The 17,896-nt window shown below is 44.3% G+C and overlaps 2 protein-coding genes and 1 non-coding gene across 6 annotated transcripts; 1 reads left to right on the plus strand and 2 right to left on the minus strand.

Moving 5' to 3' along the window:
* The first annotated feature begins 2,921 nt into the window (after positions 1-2,921).
* LOC133916608 (mitogen-activated protein kinase kinase 9-like) lies at positions 2,922-4,410 on the plus strand. The gene has a single exon (XM_062360353.1). It carries the CDS (start codon positions 3,075-3,077, stop codon positions 4,080-4,082), a length of 1,008 nt encoding a protein of 335 aa, XP_062216337.1. The 5' UTR covers positions 2,922-3,074; the 3' UTR covers positions 4,083-4,410.
* Positions 4,411-7,021: 2,611 nt separating this feature from the next.
* On the minus strand, positions 7,022-7,092 carry TRNAG-CCC (transfer RNA glycine (anticodon CCC)). The gene has a single exon. It is a non-coding gene; the product is annotated as a tRNA-Gly (tRNA).
* A 611-nt stretch (positions 7,093-7,703) lies between these two features.
* Positions 7,704-11,879, minus strand: LOC133916609 (heat stress transcription factor A-9-like). 4 transcript variants are annotated; one of them, XR_009909520.1, is made up of 4 exons: positions 11,343-11,879; positions 9,350-10,248; positions 8,623-8,683; positions 7,704-8,006 (listed from the first exon to the last, which is right to left on the minus strand). XR_009909520.1 is itself a non-coding variant. In XM_062360355.1 (4 exons), the coding sequence occupies exons 1-3, from the start codon at positions 11,682-11,684 to the stop codon at positions 8,661-8,663; spliced, it is 1,248 nt and encodes a 415-aa protein (XP_062216339.1). In that variant the 5' UTR covers positions 11,685-11,877; the 3' UTR covers positions 7,704-8,015; positions 8,623-8,660. The 4 variants fall into 4 exon arrangements, 2 of the variants coding, with proteins under 2 accessions (XP_062216339.1, XP_062216338.1); XR_009909521.1 differs by having other exon boundaries at positions 7,704-8,015; XM_062360355.1 differs by having other exon boundaries at positions 7,704-8,015; positions 9,366-10,248; positions 11,343-11,877.
* Positions 11,880-17,896: the final 6,017 nt, after the last annotated feature.

The following is a 17,896-nucleotide window of genomic DNA, read 5'->3' on the forward strand; positions in this document are numbered from 1 at the left end:
AGTCGAATAGAAACAGAAATAACCCATTGAGATCCATAATAGATTCAAGTCACGATCAGATTCATCCGACAAAAATTTTAGGATTTGGAACGCGAGAAAATTCGTCAAGATTCATATAAGTGGATCCAAACACACTCCCAGTATAATTGGCTCCTTCTAAGATTAATCAAGGTAGCATATGACAAAGGGTTGTTATTATAAAAAATGTCTGAGCTTATATAAAATCTTGTACCCTCCTATTCAATATACACAGTTAATGATTAGGTACTCTACTTTAAATAGAGTATTTAAATAATGGACTTTTGTAAAAGAACAAAAGAGAGTTTTGGAGTAGGTGCCAAATAGTAGAAGTAGAAAAAAATGGACGTATTATGGAAAATCCTAAAAGAAACAATTTTCGTTAACATTTTCATTTATCTTGCCCAACGGGGCACTCATGCTCCAATTCACATCTCAATCGAACGAGCAAAAATCTCCCAGCGCATCCCTTTCCCTTTCCCAACACCCAACTTGCCTAGTGGCAAGGCATTAACCCAACCGAAACCAAAAAAACAAAACGCTCGCTGTAATAGGGACCAGTGGGAGTCGCTCGCCGGATCCAGAGTCCAGACGAAGGCGAGCGCTGAGTGATCCTGTCGTGGAACAGAGCAACTAGCCAACTAGGCGCCCGGGCGTGGGCGTTAGAAAGTTCTTCCCGTCTTCGTTCGTGTCCCTCCCTGCCAATCTCCGGCTTGGCCTAACCCGGTTGTTGTTACCCACGTTTTCTCCCCCGATCGACTTCGTCCCTTTTTCACGGGCGAGGAGACGGCTGCGCTGCGCTCATCGTGTTCGTGACGGCCGCCTGGAACGGACAGGACCCGGGAAAACGCAAAAAAAAATGCCGAGAGGGCATCGGCAGGGGGGCCTAACTTTTGGTTGGCGTGATTATGCAACATGATTGCTGGTTCCCGGTACGTGCTAATGTGACACGTGATCGTCGATTTTTGGAACGAGCTGTGGAGGGTCAAGGTATTATATACACTGAACCGCAATGCGATGCAACTGCCTAAATTGCCCCGTAGGCCTAGCCATTGTGACAAGGTACTCAACGAAATAACCGGTTCAATTATGGATTGGTTAGATTTTTTTCAGAAACCTAGGTACAACTTGTAAACGCACGCTCGCATGCACATCATCATCCGCACGCACTCATATATCGTTTTCCTAAAGATCAGAGATATAAAGCTCAAAGATTGACGAAATCACCACAAGCGTCTCACTGTCGACGAGTTTCGCTGAAAGAAATTTTCACATTGGTAAGACACATAATGAGTAAACCTGCAATTTAATCTTAGATAGATAAAGAGTACAACCACCTCTACTTAATCATGAAAGCCAATGTTGATTCTCATGCTTGGTTAGATGAGATGTATAACTTTTTGCACCAATGAAGATACAGCAGCAAACAATGTTTAGCATGGACCATCTCTAACTATATTCTCTTTATTTTATTTCTTTCCTGATTCCCCTTCCAGTTCTCATTCCCTTTATTTTCTCTCATCTCCAACAGCTTCCTTTCGAAGGGATTCGTGAAGAGAAAGGAGAGAGAATCTCGTTCTGAAGGGAATGATCTGGAAATCACTTTGTGAAGGGAAACCGTTGGAATGCTGAAAATAACGAAAATTCTTTCGTGAAGGGATTATGAGTTCTGAAGGGAAACCGTTGAAGATCATCTTAGTTTCGTATATACACCTATTGCTTCAGCTAGAAAAGTAATGTCATTGATGGATGTGATCTCTCCGGTTCATCTCAAAAACTTCTTTACTCTCGTAACTAATAAGCATCTCATTTCTCAATAATCACGATTATACTCTTCTCTGGAATCACTAAAAATAGGTCTCACTGATTTATGGACTTGTTGATATATTCAGTCTCATGTACCCGATAATTAATATGGTTAGGGTGAGAATAGCTCCATGGTGTGATAAAAAAGTGCCTATGAACGTCACAAAACGTAGTAAACAATCCTCATTTAGTATGTTAGAAATGAAAATTTTCATTTGTATTTACAACTTTATAATATGTTGTATGCCAAAGGAATAGATAATATCATAAATACCATTGCAAAACTTGAAAGTGCATTTCTATGCCGCTACTTTTAGGTTAGTGGTATTTTTTTAAAAAACATACCTACTCTAGTGACAATGTTGTAGTACAAGTAGGGGCGTTAATTTTTGTGGTAGTAAATACTGAATGACCTATTTACAATAATATATACGTCAACTTCCGTACTTTTTGGTGCATATTATGTTGACTTCGCGTATGTAATAGAGTCAATGATCTCACAATACAGTGTGTATAGTGCAAATAACGGCATAAACTTCATGCATGTAAACAACACATTGAACAATTTAGAACTGAGGTTTTTTAAAACCAGCATGAACTACGTGATGCAAAGCCCATAATTTCTTGAGACGGCATTCACTTTTCCATGTAATTGAGAGTTTTTTTTAACAACAACAATCTCTCACTCATATTCTAAATACCCAACTTCTAAGAATTAGGTTCCCCGCCTCTCCCCATCAAAACAAACTAATCCACTAGCATAAGAAACCGCTAAGATGCACATGGCATTTGTCGTGACTAGTGACAAACTATAGATATTAGAGATGTAAGTTTTAATTGGTTAGGTTATTGGATCAATCTAAAACTAAAAAATAAACTAAAGATTCACTCTCCCATGATTAAGTTAAAAAATAAATACTCTCACATAATTAAGTTAAAAAAAATTAAGTTGTGAGAAAAAAATATCTATTAAATAGCTACTTGTATATTTGTTAGATATTACTTATCAAAACATCGCAGAGAGGAGGATGAGAACATACAGGAGAGGTGGAGATCCAACCGAAACTCCGAAAGGACTAACCTGCCGGTGTCTCCACCCGCACTCCACTCTCACCCGCTCACCTGTCCCCTCCTCACACTCCCACTCCATATATACACCTCACCTCACCTCCCCTCTCCCTCGTTAGTTGCTTGCCTCCTCACCTCACCCAACCCGCCTCACCTGTCTCGCCGCCAAGTCCAAGACACCAATGGCTCTCGTCCGCCAGCGCCGCCAGCTGCCGCACCTCACCCTCCCGCTTGACCACTTCGCCCTGCGCCTGCCACCGCAGCCTCAGCCAGCCGCCGCAGCCTCAGCCTCTGCCTCCGCCTCCGACGCCCGCCTCTCCGACTACGAGAGGCTCTCCGTTCTTGGACACGGCAACGGCGGCACCGTCTACAAGGCGCGACACCGCTGGTCCGCGCAGCCGCTCGCGCTCAAGATCTTCGCGGCCGGGGACTCCTCCGCGGTGCGCGAGGCCGAGATGCTCATGCTCGCCGCGGACGCCCCCCACGTCGTGCGCCTCCACGCCGTGGTCCCGTCCGCGTCGGACGCCGCAGGGGAGGCGCCCGCGGCGCTGGCGCTCGAGCTCATGCCCGGGGGCTCCCTCGCGGACTTGCTCCGCCGGCTAGGCCGCCCGATGGGGGAGCGACCCATCGCCGCCGTGGCGCGGCAGGCGCTCCTCGGGCTCGAGGCCCTCCACGCGCTGCGCGTCGTGCACCGCGACCTGAAGCCGTCCAACCTGCTCCTCGGCGCCGCCGGCGAGGTCAAGATCGCCGACTTTGGCGCGGGCAAGGTTCTGCGGCGGCGGCTCGACCCCTGTGCGTCCTACGTCGGCACGGCGGCGTACATGTCCCCAGAGCGGCTCGACCCGGGGGCGCACTCCGGCGACTACGACCCCTACGCCGCCGACGTGTGGAGCCTCGGGGTGGCCATCCTGGAGCTGTACCTGGGCCACTTCCCGCTCCTGCCAGAGGGGCAGCGCCCGGACTGGGCCGCGCTCATGTGCGCCATATGCTTCGGCGAGGCGCCGGAGCCACCGGCCGCTGCGTCGAAGGACTTCCGGGACTTCGTGGCGCGTTGCCTCGAGAAGAAGGCCGGGCGGCGCGCGTCCGTTGCCGAGCTGCTCGAGCACCCCTTCGTCGCCGAGCGGGACGCGGCCGGAGCGCAAACAGCGCTCGCCGCGCTCGTCGCGGAGGCGGAGCAGGGTGGCCTGTAGCCGAGATGCCCGCCGTTTAATTAACTAGGAGATTTAGGAGCCAGGATGAGCTGATGTGTACATAAGTTACGCCACGTGGACGAATAACCTGTCACTCGTGGTGTTTTTCGTTTCCTTTTTTCCTTTAACCTTTTTGTCATCCAAGTATTCGTTCCTTTTTTTAGTTCATTTCGCAAATCGCATGAAGGCAGATTTGTGCAGTTCAGTTTCTGACTGGCCATCTGGCTGTCTGGATTATTAGGCGGTTGCTAAATGTACTGAAAATCGGGCGTTCATCATGCGACCATCGACTTGCGATCAGATGATGCTCGTCTATCTTCTTTCTTCAGCTTGCGTAATAGCTCCCACAGCGCTCGCCTGCCCCACTTGTCTCCGTCGGATTCGCACCCACCACTTGCCGCCACACTAATCCGACTCTATCAGACCACATCCCCACATCCTTATCTCTCCCACCGCCGGTATTGATCTACCCTTGCACTCATCTCCTTCACCGAATCGACCTACTTCCCCAGCATCCCTCTAAACCTATAAAGCACACCGACAATCCCAAAAATCTCCTCCGTAGGCCCTAAACCTCACCGGTCAATTCAGGAAGCGTGGGATTAGTAAGTTCTTCGTTTGTTGTGATGCTTGGGAATTTTTCTACAAGCATGAACAAACCTAAAATTGTCCCGGACGGTTGCTCTCAAGTCACCTATCGAAAATCAATGGCTCTACACCTTAAAAAACTAGGCCATTAAGTAACAAACTCTGTTGAAAGAAAAAAATTAGTTGTTTGTCAGCGATAAAGGTGTATTTTAAGTACTTATGGTGTGTTTGTTTGAGGAGTGAGACGACGATAGATCATCCCACTTGTCATTTTCTTGTTTGGCTTGAGGAGTAGTACGTGTTGATCCGTCACTATCTTATCCCTCGTAGACACATATCTATTGTAAACATGATGAATGGAGTTATCTTACCAAAATCCATGAGATAATCTCATGATGGCTCATTTCATCAGGGATAAGTACCAGTTTTACTGACGGTGAACTAGCTTACGTACGAGTGTTTGGTTTGTGTTGGGTTTGTTGCATTTGGGTGTCATCATTATTGGCGAACGTGTGATAACTATGAGTACTACAAAACTGTTGAGATGACTCATATCTCCATGCCTTTTGCCATTGGGCCATAACAAATGTGTGAGCAATGACACTAAACAAGCAAGCAAACAAAAAGTGACACTACTTAACCGGCTGTGCTGATAACGTAGTTCTAACGACCGGTCACAAGGACAATATGGTTTCATTTAGATTTGATGGCCGGCACGGCACATTGTTTGTACTCATTCCATTTGGTGGAAACGTGCAGATGATGAATGATGTTCTAGATTATTCTTAAACATCTGCAATGGAAATGCCATAGTATGCAGTACATCTTATGCGAGTATGTGCATTTTTCGGATGCAGTTCTTTTACTGTCGCCTTGATTCACATGAGTTTCACATGGTGCCCTGCACTTGAGAGTTGAGACTGGTGATGCTCCCTGCAGCATCTCCTGCTTGGTCCTGATCAAAGTCTGGTACCTGCTCCAATGTATTGTAAGTATTTCACTCCAAACGTCCTCCACCATCCTTGGAATAAAGGTTAAACCGAACATGGAAACGTTTGCTACATCTTTGTAGTATCGAATAACAATGTGCAACAAGAAAAGTCTAGCATCCGCAGCATATTCCTCTGAAGTGAACTAGTACAAAAAATTCCAAACACAAGCTCGGACGATCAAGCTCCTCCATCTCCGGTTTCCATCGGTCACGCTCTGCGTTGTCGCTCTCAGATGCGACACGCCCACAAATGAACAACAGTCGGGAAGGCACGCACGCGTCGCTACTGCAGACTGAACGAAGCAGATAAGTTGCTACGGTCGCCGTTTTGTCAAGGCAGATATTCATGGAGGAGCAACCAGCAACGTTCTCCAGACAACCAACGCACTTGCGTCAGCAGCGACGAGCTGCTGGTTGTGATGGCGTGAAACTGCCTGCCAGTGGAATCATCGGAGATGGTTCGGAAGGGAAAAGGAAACAACCTGACGGATTCTTCTGCAGCGGCAACGGCTACCCGTGCTGTGCAGGCAGGCACGGCCGGCCGAGATTCGGGTGTTTCCCGGAAGCGGATGGCCTGCCGGATCGTACGGGTTGCGTCCTCTGCCATAGGTAGCGCCGTCGGATACGGCACAATACCGCGGACGAGGAAGAATCATGAACGCATCGCAAGGGTGAAGGGTGGAGAAAAACTTCGCCATGCCTTTTTTCTCACGGACTGCAAAGGTTAATTGGTTATCGGCTATCCAATAGCCCGAGAAAGATCGATCACGTGTAAGTTATTTGCTCGCGGTTCTTCAAGCTTCATTGGCTGCAGCACATCCGAATCCACCAGATGTGCTTTAAAGGATGGGTAGGATTAGCACCTGGATGACTGGAGTGGGACGGTGGCCAATGACGATACGCAGGGTGCGAAACAAACAACAAAAGAGGTGAGGTCACTGCCCAGCTCATGCTCCGCCTGTTACTCTCACGCTGCTGGACTCCTGCCGAGGATGATTGGAGAGGCACGGTTTTGGCAGGCTGCCGGAAAGATGGCCGTGTCCAGGGGGTAATCGCGGGAGGTGGGTTGGTCAGGTCTGGCCTGATCACTGAGGCGGGCACAACAAGGGAGCAAGCGGCTGGCCTTGGCGGTCCAGACTGGAAAATGATTGGTAAAAAAAAATGAAAGCTGCGCATCCGGGGAATCGAACCCCGGTCAGTACCGTGGCAGGCTGCCGGAAAGATGGCCGTGTCCAGGGGGTAATCGCGGGAGGTGGGTTGGTCAGGTCTGGCCTGATCACTGAGGCGGGCACAACAAGGGAGCAAGCGGCTGGCCTTGGCAGTCCAGACTGGAAAATGATTGGTAAAAAAAAATGAAAGCTGCGCATCCGGGGAATCGAACCCCGGTCAGTACCGTGGGAGGGTACTATGATACCACTACACCAGATGCGCTTGCTTGCTCCCTTCTGACTATTTTTTATCATATTCAATTTTCTATCCTGACCATTTTATCATGCGTCATTGTAGTGCACATCACTTATGTCGTATTTGTTTGGATTTCCATTTCTGAAAAGCTGTTTTTAAATTTTAACTATTAAATTTTATAAGAAATTTTCAGCTTCTTAACATACTATAAAAAAACTACTCTCAACTAGCTTCTACCATTTCCTCGTAAGCAAACTTCTAGTTTCTCTGTAAACCAATTTTTAGCAAATCTATTTATTTATCCTTCTAATTCCTAAATTTTTGACAGAAATAGGAACAAAAACAGACTGAAATAAACAAACCCCTATTCTCATTTCGGGAAGCTGAAAGAACAAATATATAGCTTTGGAAAGAGTGCGTGCTGGTTCGGCAATTCGACCTGGCACTTTTCCCATCTAAAATTTGTACCGGTCAAGGGTTTCAATGACAGTCAGCTGGATATAAACTTACTGATATCTTCGTGTGCTCAGGCTTTAGGAGATATGCTAAAATGTTATCTCCCGAACCCTGAACAGCAGCTGCACCCTGCAGGGTTCCCGTATACAAAAAGACTACGATACGAAGAGCTCATCAAGCTCTTAGTACGCGACAAAAATGTACAAAACTGCTCATGATGATCCAATACAACGGTATACACAACAAATGATCGATGCTAACTTCCGTTATCAATGTAGCTAGGACAAAGAGAGTTGGGGGAAAACCCTGTCCACTGCCTTGAACGTGTGAACAAGGAAAAAAGAAATCCTGTATAGTCAACATGTGTTTCTGTCCTTCTGCGTATTAGTAGTATACTGAATTCTGAACACGTCCAACGTCTTCAGGTTGCAATGGTACCCCACCTGCCTAACCTCGCCAGTCTCAAGACTCCGGTCATCACAAAGCTGCAGAAACTGAAACCACATCAGTGAGTGGAACCACATTGCTACGATAGTGAAGGAAACATGAAGCCCTACAACCAAACAAATATTTTAAAGAAAGAAAAGAAAATACGGGAAAGGAACATGACGAAAATGATTGTAAAGAACTTGGCAGTTCTTTAGGCTTCAACCAAATGAACTGCTTTCAGAGTAATTTACAGTTTTTCTATGTAGTTACAAGAAAAGAGTGCTCAGTCACTTTATTTTCTTTTTAAAAATAGTTGAGTTAGTCAGCATTGAAGAAAGACCTACGTTCCTGCAAAAGCTAAATGGACTTCATATCAAAGTAAGCGGATTCTGCATAGCATTGGATAGAAAAGTGAAAGACACTCATATAAAAAATGTGTCTGATGCCAGGGGGAAAAAGGTGAGAGATATGGCAAGGTCAAGTAGCAGCTGTGAATTATGATATAGATGAAAAGCAGCAAGTACTGACTTGTTACTTTTAAAGTAAAGCAAATTATCGCTATTGTAGAGGAATTAAATACAGGTGGTGCTGTATTGTGTTTGATTTTGCAAACATAGTAAAATTAATAAATACATCAGTGTAACTTTTCCATGGTAAAGCATCTCTACCCACCTCATGTTACTGGACAATGTGCTCCTGGACCACACCAGTTACGCTTCGGTTATGACATCAACTGCAACAAAGAATAGAGTTAAATTAGTCAGAACTACTGGATGGAACAGAACAAGACACAAATAAGCAAAGCATAGGATAATAGGATATAATCAATACCACAAATGAATAGCTTTCAAATCAGAATTGACCCTGGTTACCCACAGGCTAAAAAAAAGCAACATTTTCCTGTAATTCAAGACTGAATAGATTGTTTGCACCAAGATATTTGACTTTTGTACATTTCTTTTCTCCTGTAACTTTAACTTATGTATATTATTATATACAAAACAGGATCCTTTCCGACTGTTTTTCAGAGAAACACAAAGAATAGCTTAGTTCTGGCTGTGACAGGCATCATGACCTCTCAATGCTTTGATTCAGCCAAATAAAAACCATTGCTCAGCTTGTCGAGCACTGTTTCTTCCAACATAAAGGAAGGAAACAGCATGCACACTCTAGCAAACTGCCAACCAGCAACAGGAATGTGACCCAGAAAGCCTTTTGTCTTTGCAAAATCCCAGCACAACTGACCAAACACAAGCTGATCTGCATTTGTGCACATAAAATGCATAATTTGACCTTTGCCTCCAAACATGGGCAATTGGGCATAGCAATTCAACAGCTAAATAAAAATAACATATGCAAGCTTTGTATAAAAAAGGAACAGAATGAGGCAATGGCATACGGCAATTACTGAATACCATATTGAGGATTTTTGCAGTTCTGTTGTGCATCCATCTGACAGTCCTGCTCTAAACCATAATCTTGAATAGTTAAAGGAGGGTCCACTTGACAGTTCTGTTGTGCTTCCATCTGACAGTCCTGCTCTGACTGTTGAAGTGTGTATTCTAGGTCATCAACAAATAGCATCATGTCATCCAATTCAGGTAGAGCAGATGTGTCAGTAAAAAGGTCCCCAGTCGAACTGAGAGTATCAACATTGCTTGAAGTCGTCTCTATATCCACGGGCATGGCAAGTCCAGGGCTTGAAACTGGCTGTGCAGGTGTTGAACAAAAAGCTCCATTTACTGGTATTGCTTGATTGGAGGTTTCAGGAACAGGACGATACTGAATAATTTGTGCGCCTCCATCAGAAGTCTCCTGATCAGCTACAGGACCCTGTTCCAGAGCATGGAACCTCCTTTTCCTGTTCCCATCATCATTCCACCAGTTACTCCTGCGCTGCTGCTGCACCAGCTGATTGAGGAAACTTGGATTCTGGACAACTATTGCCAAAAGTGCCATCATCTGCTGCTGGTTCTGTTCCATCACACAAAGGCGTTGAATTAAATTCTGCACTTCAAGGCTAGATGATTGCTGGTACTGCCTGAGATCAACAAGCTGCTGCATAAGAAGAGCTTTGTCCCTCTTAAGGGTTTCAACCTCCTTTTCAAGGCTTCCATATTTTCCAATTTCGATGTTTTCAGTGCCAGGTGCAGTTTTGACAGGTGCCTGCTGCAGATCACTAGGTGCATCCTGAGAGGATTTCTTCTTTCTCTTGATGGTCTTCAGAAGATGTTTTTGGCCCTTAATAAATCCTTCATTGGCCCACTCCCATCTATCAGGATCAACTTTATGAAATCCCTGATTACAACAAAGCAAAACACAAATAAATTCACCTAATAGCAGAAACAAAGATTCAACATGAAATTACAATATAGAAAACATCCAGACGAAATAATAGAAAAAATCATGCAGAGGATGTTTGAACATAATATAATTAAGTTAGTAATGCCTCTATTTCAACTTCCATGATTACAGTGTTCCACTTACATGCTTCATGTGCAAGTTTTAATAAATATATGGAGACATAAGGAGCAAACTCGCTGTCACAGAAAAAAGATATTGACTTAGGCAACTCTGTGAGCAAAAATCAGTACATCAAACAACATGGAACTGGATAAACAACTTATAATAACCATCAAAACAATGATATACTGAACACCAATTCAGTGCAAGTAGTTTGATGCAGCAAACCGTAAGCAATAGTTTCATATAGGGCATCAGGCTAGGATGCTGGTAAGTGGTAAGTAGTAAGACAGCATCCTTTTGTACGGATATGAAGTTCAATAGACATACACTATGATTAGGAAAATGACCCAATGGCAAAATGCATCCTTTCCTAGCTAATAAAAGATCACATTCAACAGAGTTCTAGAAGCCAACAAAATATTTGATTTAATCCCCAATGGAATGTGTTGTATTCATTGACGTTCTTTGAGTAATGAGGCACAAATGCACCACATGAACAATCTATATCAGTATATCACCAAAGGTTCTCAACCCAATTGAACTATTCAGTATTCTCTTGGGAACTACAGGCTGAAAGTAACTCCAAAATGGCACAACCAACCCAAGTTATATATAATCTCAACACAAGAAGCACTAAATTGAATAAAGCAACAACAGAATATACCAAAATTGGCATCAAGAGACACTGCTGAAGCTACACGCGATGCAAACAGACTCGCATATTTGATCAGAAGCTACTGAAAACAAGCAATTGTAAATTTGAAAACTAAACCACTAGCTAGCCGCAATGAACACGATATCATAGAACCTAACCTGACCTACACTCTACTGTCTCTACACCACCAATTGCGTCCAATCCGCACAAAACCACATCGAATTCGTGCATCGGGAACAAACAGAAAGGAACAGGGATCAGGGAATCTCACGTAGGTGTTGAGCTGGCGTATGAAGCTGGTGAAGTGGTTGTGCTTAAAGTGCCGAGGCAGCAGGTCGCGCTCAAAGGCGTGCGGGTCCCAGATCACGAAGCTGCCGCCGCCGGCGCTCCAGGAGATGACCGCGTCGGTCGCTGGGTCGTATACCATGTCGTAGACCTTGATCAGGAACGGCGCCACATCCGGTGGCTTCAGCACCACCCCAACAGGCACCGCCGCCGCTGCCGCCGGCCCCTTCCCCGCCGGCGGGGCGCCGACATCGCCGGATACCTCGCCGGCGGCGGGGGTGCCGGCAGCAGCGGAGGGATGCTGGGGCGACCGCTTCTTGGAGCCCATGGAGACGACGCGGAAACCCTAGGATTTCGGAGCCTTCGAGATTGAGGCGGCGGCGGCGCGAAACGAGTCGAGAAGAGCCGAGCCGACGGGGGAATTTTGGTTGGGCTGATCGGTTTTAAGATTTCTTTGATGAGAAAATTGATTTTTTTTCCATCATTCGCAAAGAGATAGTTTCGATTATTTGCCATAGCTTCTACTATTTGCCTCTTAATAAATATCACTTTGACTTTCTTATCATTATCTTATTTTAATTTGATTTGTTTTTCTTTTCTTTCTTGTTGGTCTTTTTTTTTGGCGCGCATTGGCTGTTTGTAGTTTGCCTTCTTTGTTAATATAAGAAAGGGGGAAATGTTGTAGAATTGTAGAAAAGGATATTTTATACGGAAAGCGCGTGGCCTCGCTTTACAGGCAGCTGTGGTTACGTTTTTCCTCTTACCACAATGACTTGTGGGGCCAACATTTCGTGGGCCTACATTGTCAGTCTAATTATTAGCGCTCGACGATTCCTGACCCCGACTCAAAGCAATGCTATTTTTATTATTTATTAATCTTTTTGACAGGTTCGATTTTTTGTCAGAGAACCGAGAAATGCAATCACGGTGCTCAATCCCAGCCTTATTCAACAACAATAGCCCATAGTGCCGCAGTGGCCTCCCAAATTCACGATCCGTCCGGCCCACCTATAAGGCTGGTCCGACCTGACGAGAGAATTCGCGCGCGGACGTGTGCGATTCAACGGCCCAATAGAGCTGAAACCCATCGATCGGCCTGCCCTGCACTTATCTAAAGCGCTAAAATTACATTATGATATACGGACTCATAACTTATTAGGATAATTTATTTACATTTAGATTTATACGGAATGAATAGATAAAAAATTATATATTAAATAAGAGAATTAATAAATAGATAAGTATTAAATAAGAAGGATGGACAGCCGAGTCGAGATAGTCTATACGAAATTAAATTTCCGACATAGTACGGGCCGACCTGCACTTACAGCCCGCAGCACAAGCCGGCGAAGCAACTTGGCTTCGTTTTTCTGTTATCCTTTCCTACATCGGACTCCAACTTATCGTCGCTCTTTTCCTTTTGCGCAACATGCTAGTACATGCCGCCTGAATAATTAATCCCCGCCATCGTCTGTTTGGATAGAGAGCATCTTGCAAGTTGCGATTGGCTCATAAACTATTGGTGGTGGCATAAGGCTATCGGAGACTTGAGTCTTCGACTTGTCCGTGCTGCTGGTCCTGCAGATCAAAACGGTCCCCGATTACCACGCACGGGCTTGGGGCTCTAATCCGGTTGGAACTCTATTAAAGATTAGAGGTGGATGAGTAGGAATAAGAAGAAAAGGAGAAAAATAGGTGTGGGGGAAGAAGAAAGAAGAAAGAGTCCCAAACGCGCTCGTAGCGTGATGGTTATTTCACCGGTGGGTAAATGACGGGTTGAGAATTCGACTCCCAATCTCGCATCAGGGCTTGTCCCAGTGAATAGAAGAAACTTCTGGTCTCACACCAGAGTTTACATCCGTAAATAGATTTCTTTCGAATAACCTTGAGTGTCTGCGGATAATAATGAAAATATGATGTACCCGTCGCTTGTGGAGCCGGAAACTTTATAAATCTCTTCATTAGACATATGTATATTGTAGTCTAGTGTACGAGTCTGTATGTTTGAGCATATATTTAGATATTATAGTTTGAACCTAATATTAATATTAAAGCTAAAAAAAGAAGAGAGTCTCCTGTGTTTCAGTACTGCAATCCACCGGGTCCACGGGCTGCAACCCAAGGAACATGCACGTGACGCAAGCATGTGTTTCAGTACTCCAGTAGCACTCTTGATCTCTTTCACGAACCCTCACAATGAAGCCACTAAGCAAAACAGAAGTATGCTCTCTTTTTGTGCGTGTGTGTGGAAATACAGCAGTATATATGCTTTTGTAGTGCTCATCTGGAGGAATCTGGTGAGTTGTCGACGTGCGCTACGGACGGTTTTCGTTGGTTGGTTGTCGACCTGGAAGATGCAAATGCGCCGTCCGTGCTAGTGCGAGCTGACCGGGCCACGCCACACGGCGCGGCGTTGCCGGCTGCATGTGGGACCGCGTGTACTTAACACCTTACCAATCGTCGTCCACAAACAAGTAGCGGTGCAAAAAGATAACGTTTCGAGTGGCAGCAGCACCAAACAGAACTTGCTGACGCCGACCTCTTCGTTGTTGATACATACACCAAAGTGCACGTCGCCCGCCCGGTGGAGTGGTAATCATCCAGAATGGCTGCGATTCGACGACGGCGTAGCCGATGCTTTTCCTTTTCTTTTTATTTTATTTTTTGCGATCAAGTCTTAAAGAATGCTGACAACTTCGATTATCGTATGCCCAAACTGGATCCATTATGTCCATCTGCATCGGCAAGAACCGCACGAACGACTGCTGCCGAAAGGTGTGTATGTGTAGCCATTAGCCACCGTGTCTGAAATCTTTTTGTGGGCACGTAGTAGGGCTGGTAATCGGACTTTTGGGTATCTATGGATTTTGTGTCTGACGGATCCGAATGTAGGTCTAAATTTTCACTCATGGTTCTAGCGGGTCAGGCTTGAGTTTCTAAACTCGCTCGCCGATCGGATTAGGTTGGGTACCCGTGAAATCTTGTATGAGCTATTTAATTTTCACTTTCCACCTAACTGGCCAGCCCATCTACTACTACTAGCCCAACAATCTCGATCTATCTCTCTCCCGATTTGGACTCTCGACCAGATGGGTGTCAGACCACTGTGTCACCATGAGCCGCCGCCCCGCGCAACTATTGACGCCACCCCATGCCGACGCCTCCTCGTGTAGCTGTAGCCGCGCATGCGCCCCCTATCTCCGTCTCATGCAACCACGCATCTTCATCGTTATCGTCCTCCCGCTCCGCTATGCGCACGATTGCGGCTGTCGCCACGTGCAATCGCCGCTGCCGCCATGCGTCGGTGCCTCCTGTCTTCGCCTCGTGCAACCTCTACCGCCTTGCACAACTGTCGTCGCCCCAGTCTCCACTGGTAGATTGCTCGGAGATCTAGATGAGTGAAAATCCAATGGGCAGACAACAAGCGCCGGTTAAGTGCTATTTTTCACCTGCTTTTTATGTCAGGTTTGGATCGGATTGAAGTTGGCCAGTTTCAGATCGAGCGTGATTTTACTTCACCCAAACCCGATCTGATCCATACCATCGTCAGCCCTAGCATGTAGTATAAAACTACACCTCCTTTAGTATTGAACTGGTTTCATAGACTTGACTAGGCTAACCTTCCACGAACTTCTGCCACTTTTATTTCAGTGAGCCTTGATGATTATAATTTAATAGTTAATAATTAACTATTTTGATAGAAATATGATATGTCCTAAAGATATATCACCATCATCTGATGCACATCCTTCATATGATATGTTAGATTTCATAATTATTATTAGATAAATAACGCGTGTATCAATATTCTAAATAATTTCTAGATTAGAAAGGAGTCCTCTAGATATTGAAAGTTGACGATTAGTAGTATAAAACAACTATATCTGGATAACATAGGGTGCCCTATATTTTCGGTGAAAGTGCATCTAACTCCTAATTGCGATTTTGGTAATTAATATAATACATATAGACTAACAATGGTGTTGAGAATTCTTAGTAGGTTATTTAATAAGTGATGCATAGAGAAGAGATATACTTCAAGATGAATGAGCTCTATGTAATGTTTGGGTAAGTTAATAATAATATCTATATACTAACAATGTTGTTGATGATTATTAGTAGATTATTTCTTAGGACATGAATAAGTGATAAGACATAGATTCATTGAGGAAATACATGAAGATCAAATATATGTATCAAGATAAATTAGCTCTAGGTGATGCTTATGAGAAGAAGAAGAAGCTCAAGAAGATTGACAATAAGCGTGAAGGCTAAGTCACTTATGGAGATTAAGTGATTTAAGATATAAAGTTATCAATAAAGTTTTATGAACTAACCCATATACTTTGTACTTAAGAGTGAGTTAGGGTTAAGATCCATAAAAAGATATGAGTTTAATTGAGATATCGAATATGACAAGAGTTAAGAACAAAGTTTGGACTTCATATATGACAAAGTGAATTTATTAAAGGTGTCGGATACAAATTAGCTTTCTATGACAAGACGATGAGGGCAAACGATACTCGACTATGATGGATCATCCAATGGTGAAGAGTAAGCAAAGAGCTTAACGCTGAAGGACCAATATGGTGGTGAAAGACGAGTTAAGGTTTTGCGTCAATGGACTATACGAGATCATAGGAATTTATGGATGATTCGCATCAATCATATGAAGAATCAAGAAAAGATGGGGTGAAATTTATATGAAAGTTGGCAATCCTCAAGGTTTGAAAGAAAGAAACAGTACATGAATGTATTCAAAGGCTCAAAGTGGTTCAAACTAGTTTTATATTTTAATTTGAGTATAAGTGTGCCGCACTATGAAGAGGGATGCGTCGTAGAACAATTTGACGTATCTTAGTGCTCAAGAGTATCTAACCAACCCAAACGTGAGAGACGCAAAACACCCACGAACACCGGGCACATATTTTCAACTTGAGTTTTGGTTGAGAGTTCGCTTTAGGAGTCCGTGCCAAAAGTGTGAAAGTTTCTAAATCGGGTTTCGGAGCATTCCTAGTTTTGATCCAATGTTTTGAGATCATGTTTTCAGATGGGGTAGATAGCCCTCTGAATAAGCTTTCCGTAGTGTCTAAAATAGTCAAAATTGTACATCGAGATCAAAAGTTATTGTCATTTTAAAAGGTCATATGTGCCGAATTCGGAAGTTCCGTATGACATCCGGTTTGGAATTCTTTGTCATGGTTTGAAGTTTCAATCTGGAAGTTCTGGATTCTGTGGTCAGTTCGGAGGTTTTGAACTTGATCCAGACAGGGGTCTTTTGGTGGGTCTAACTCGTGTAATCTAAAAGTTCCAGATTATACTGTCTGTTGGCTTTAATGGCTAGTTTTTTAAGGTTGGGTATAAATACCCCTTCTTTATTGTGATTTTGATGCTCCCTCTAAAATACTCAAAGCGAAAGCCATTAAAGCTCTCTCCACTCTATTTTAGTGTGAGATTTGAGAAAAGAAGTGAGTTAGGTTGAGATATTAAAAGTTTGAGAGCAAGTGAGCATAACTCTCATCTTGAGCACTCTTAAGTTCATTAGCAAGAAGTTCATCATCACATTTATTACTCTTGGAGCTTGGAGCTCCTAGACAGCTAGGCGTCGCCGGTGAGCACTCAAAGTTGTGGTGTGCTACGGGAAGTTTATGAAGGCTTGGATTTCGCCTCCACAAGGGAAGAAATCAAAAGTGAAAGCCCAAACTCAAGTGCGACCGAGCTTCATGAGAAAAAGGTTGAAAGAAACACAGCTCAAGTGTGACCGAGCGCCTTAACGGGGACATAGGAACCTCAAGTGAAGGTGTCTGAACTTTGGGAAACAAATCGCACGTCTCCTCTCTTTGTTTGTTTGTTCTTGAGTTTTTGCTCTTTATTTGTGCAAATTTGCTCGATCTAATTGTTCGTGAGAAATTGACTATAGGTACTCTGTGTATCTGCTTGGAATCGTCATTTGGAACACACGACTTCATTTGGTTTAAGCTAGAACTCATTAGGCATTGTTTAATTTCAGTTTCATGTTTTGAACTCAAAAGTTCCGGATTGAACCCAGAAGTTTCAGATTCTGTATAATCCGCAGGAAACTTTTGATTTTATAGGAACACCTATTCACCCCCTCTATACGACATTAGTGTCCTTTCATCGGGGCATATCTCTATCCCTAGAAAGGGAATCGCATGGGCATATGGAAACTACCCACAAGTATTCAAGATATCTCGTAAATTGGGAAATTTATCTCTAAGAATAGCACGGAAGGACATCAGAGGTTGTACGACGAACCCATATATATACGGAGCCAAAGGACCATGTGGAGGACAATCCAATATGCGTCCATACAAGTCATTCAAATCTACGGAGCTCTGCACCCTCAAGCCTTCTGCACTTTAGATATACATTAGCAACCCTCCATGACTACGCATGAGAAGTGCCTCGATTAGAATTAGATCCATCTAAGCTGTCAGGAACCCCCTTGTAAACAGTCTCGAAGATCAATAATGTCGGTGTATGAACACTGCAAGCGGGGATCCTGAGGGACCCCCTTGG

This window comes from Phragmites australis, chromosome 4, assembly GCF_958298935.1.
Source record: "Phragmites australis chromosome 4, lpPhrAust1.1, whole genome shotgun sequence".
In the NCBI taxonomy this organism is placed as follows: domain Eukaryota; kingdom Viridiplantae; phylum Streptophyta; class Magnoliopsida; order Poales; family Poaceae; genus Phragmites; species Phragmites australis.

Coding starts and splice junctions, on each gene's coding strand:
- LOC133916608 (XM_062360353.1), top strand. CDS start 3,075: ATGGCTCTCGTCCGCCAGCGCCGCCAGCTGCCGCACCTCACCCTCCCG.
- LOC133916609 (XM_062360355.1), bottom strand. CDS start 11,684: ATGGGCTCCAAGAAGCGGTCGCCCCAGCATCCCTCCGCTGCTGCCGGC. Junction 10,249..11,342: donor TACGCCAGCTCAACACCTAC/GTGAGATTCCCT, acceptor TGTTGTAATCAG/GGATTTCATAAAGTTGATCC. Junction 8,684..9,365: donor CTGCAAAAATCCTCAATATG/GTATTCAGTAAT, acceptor TCTTTGTTGCAG/TTGATGTCATAACCGAAGCG.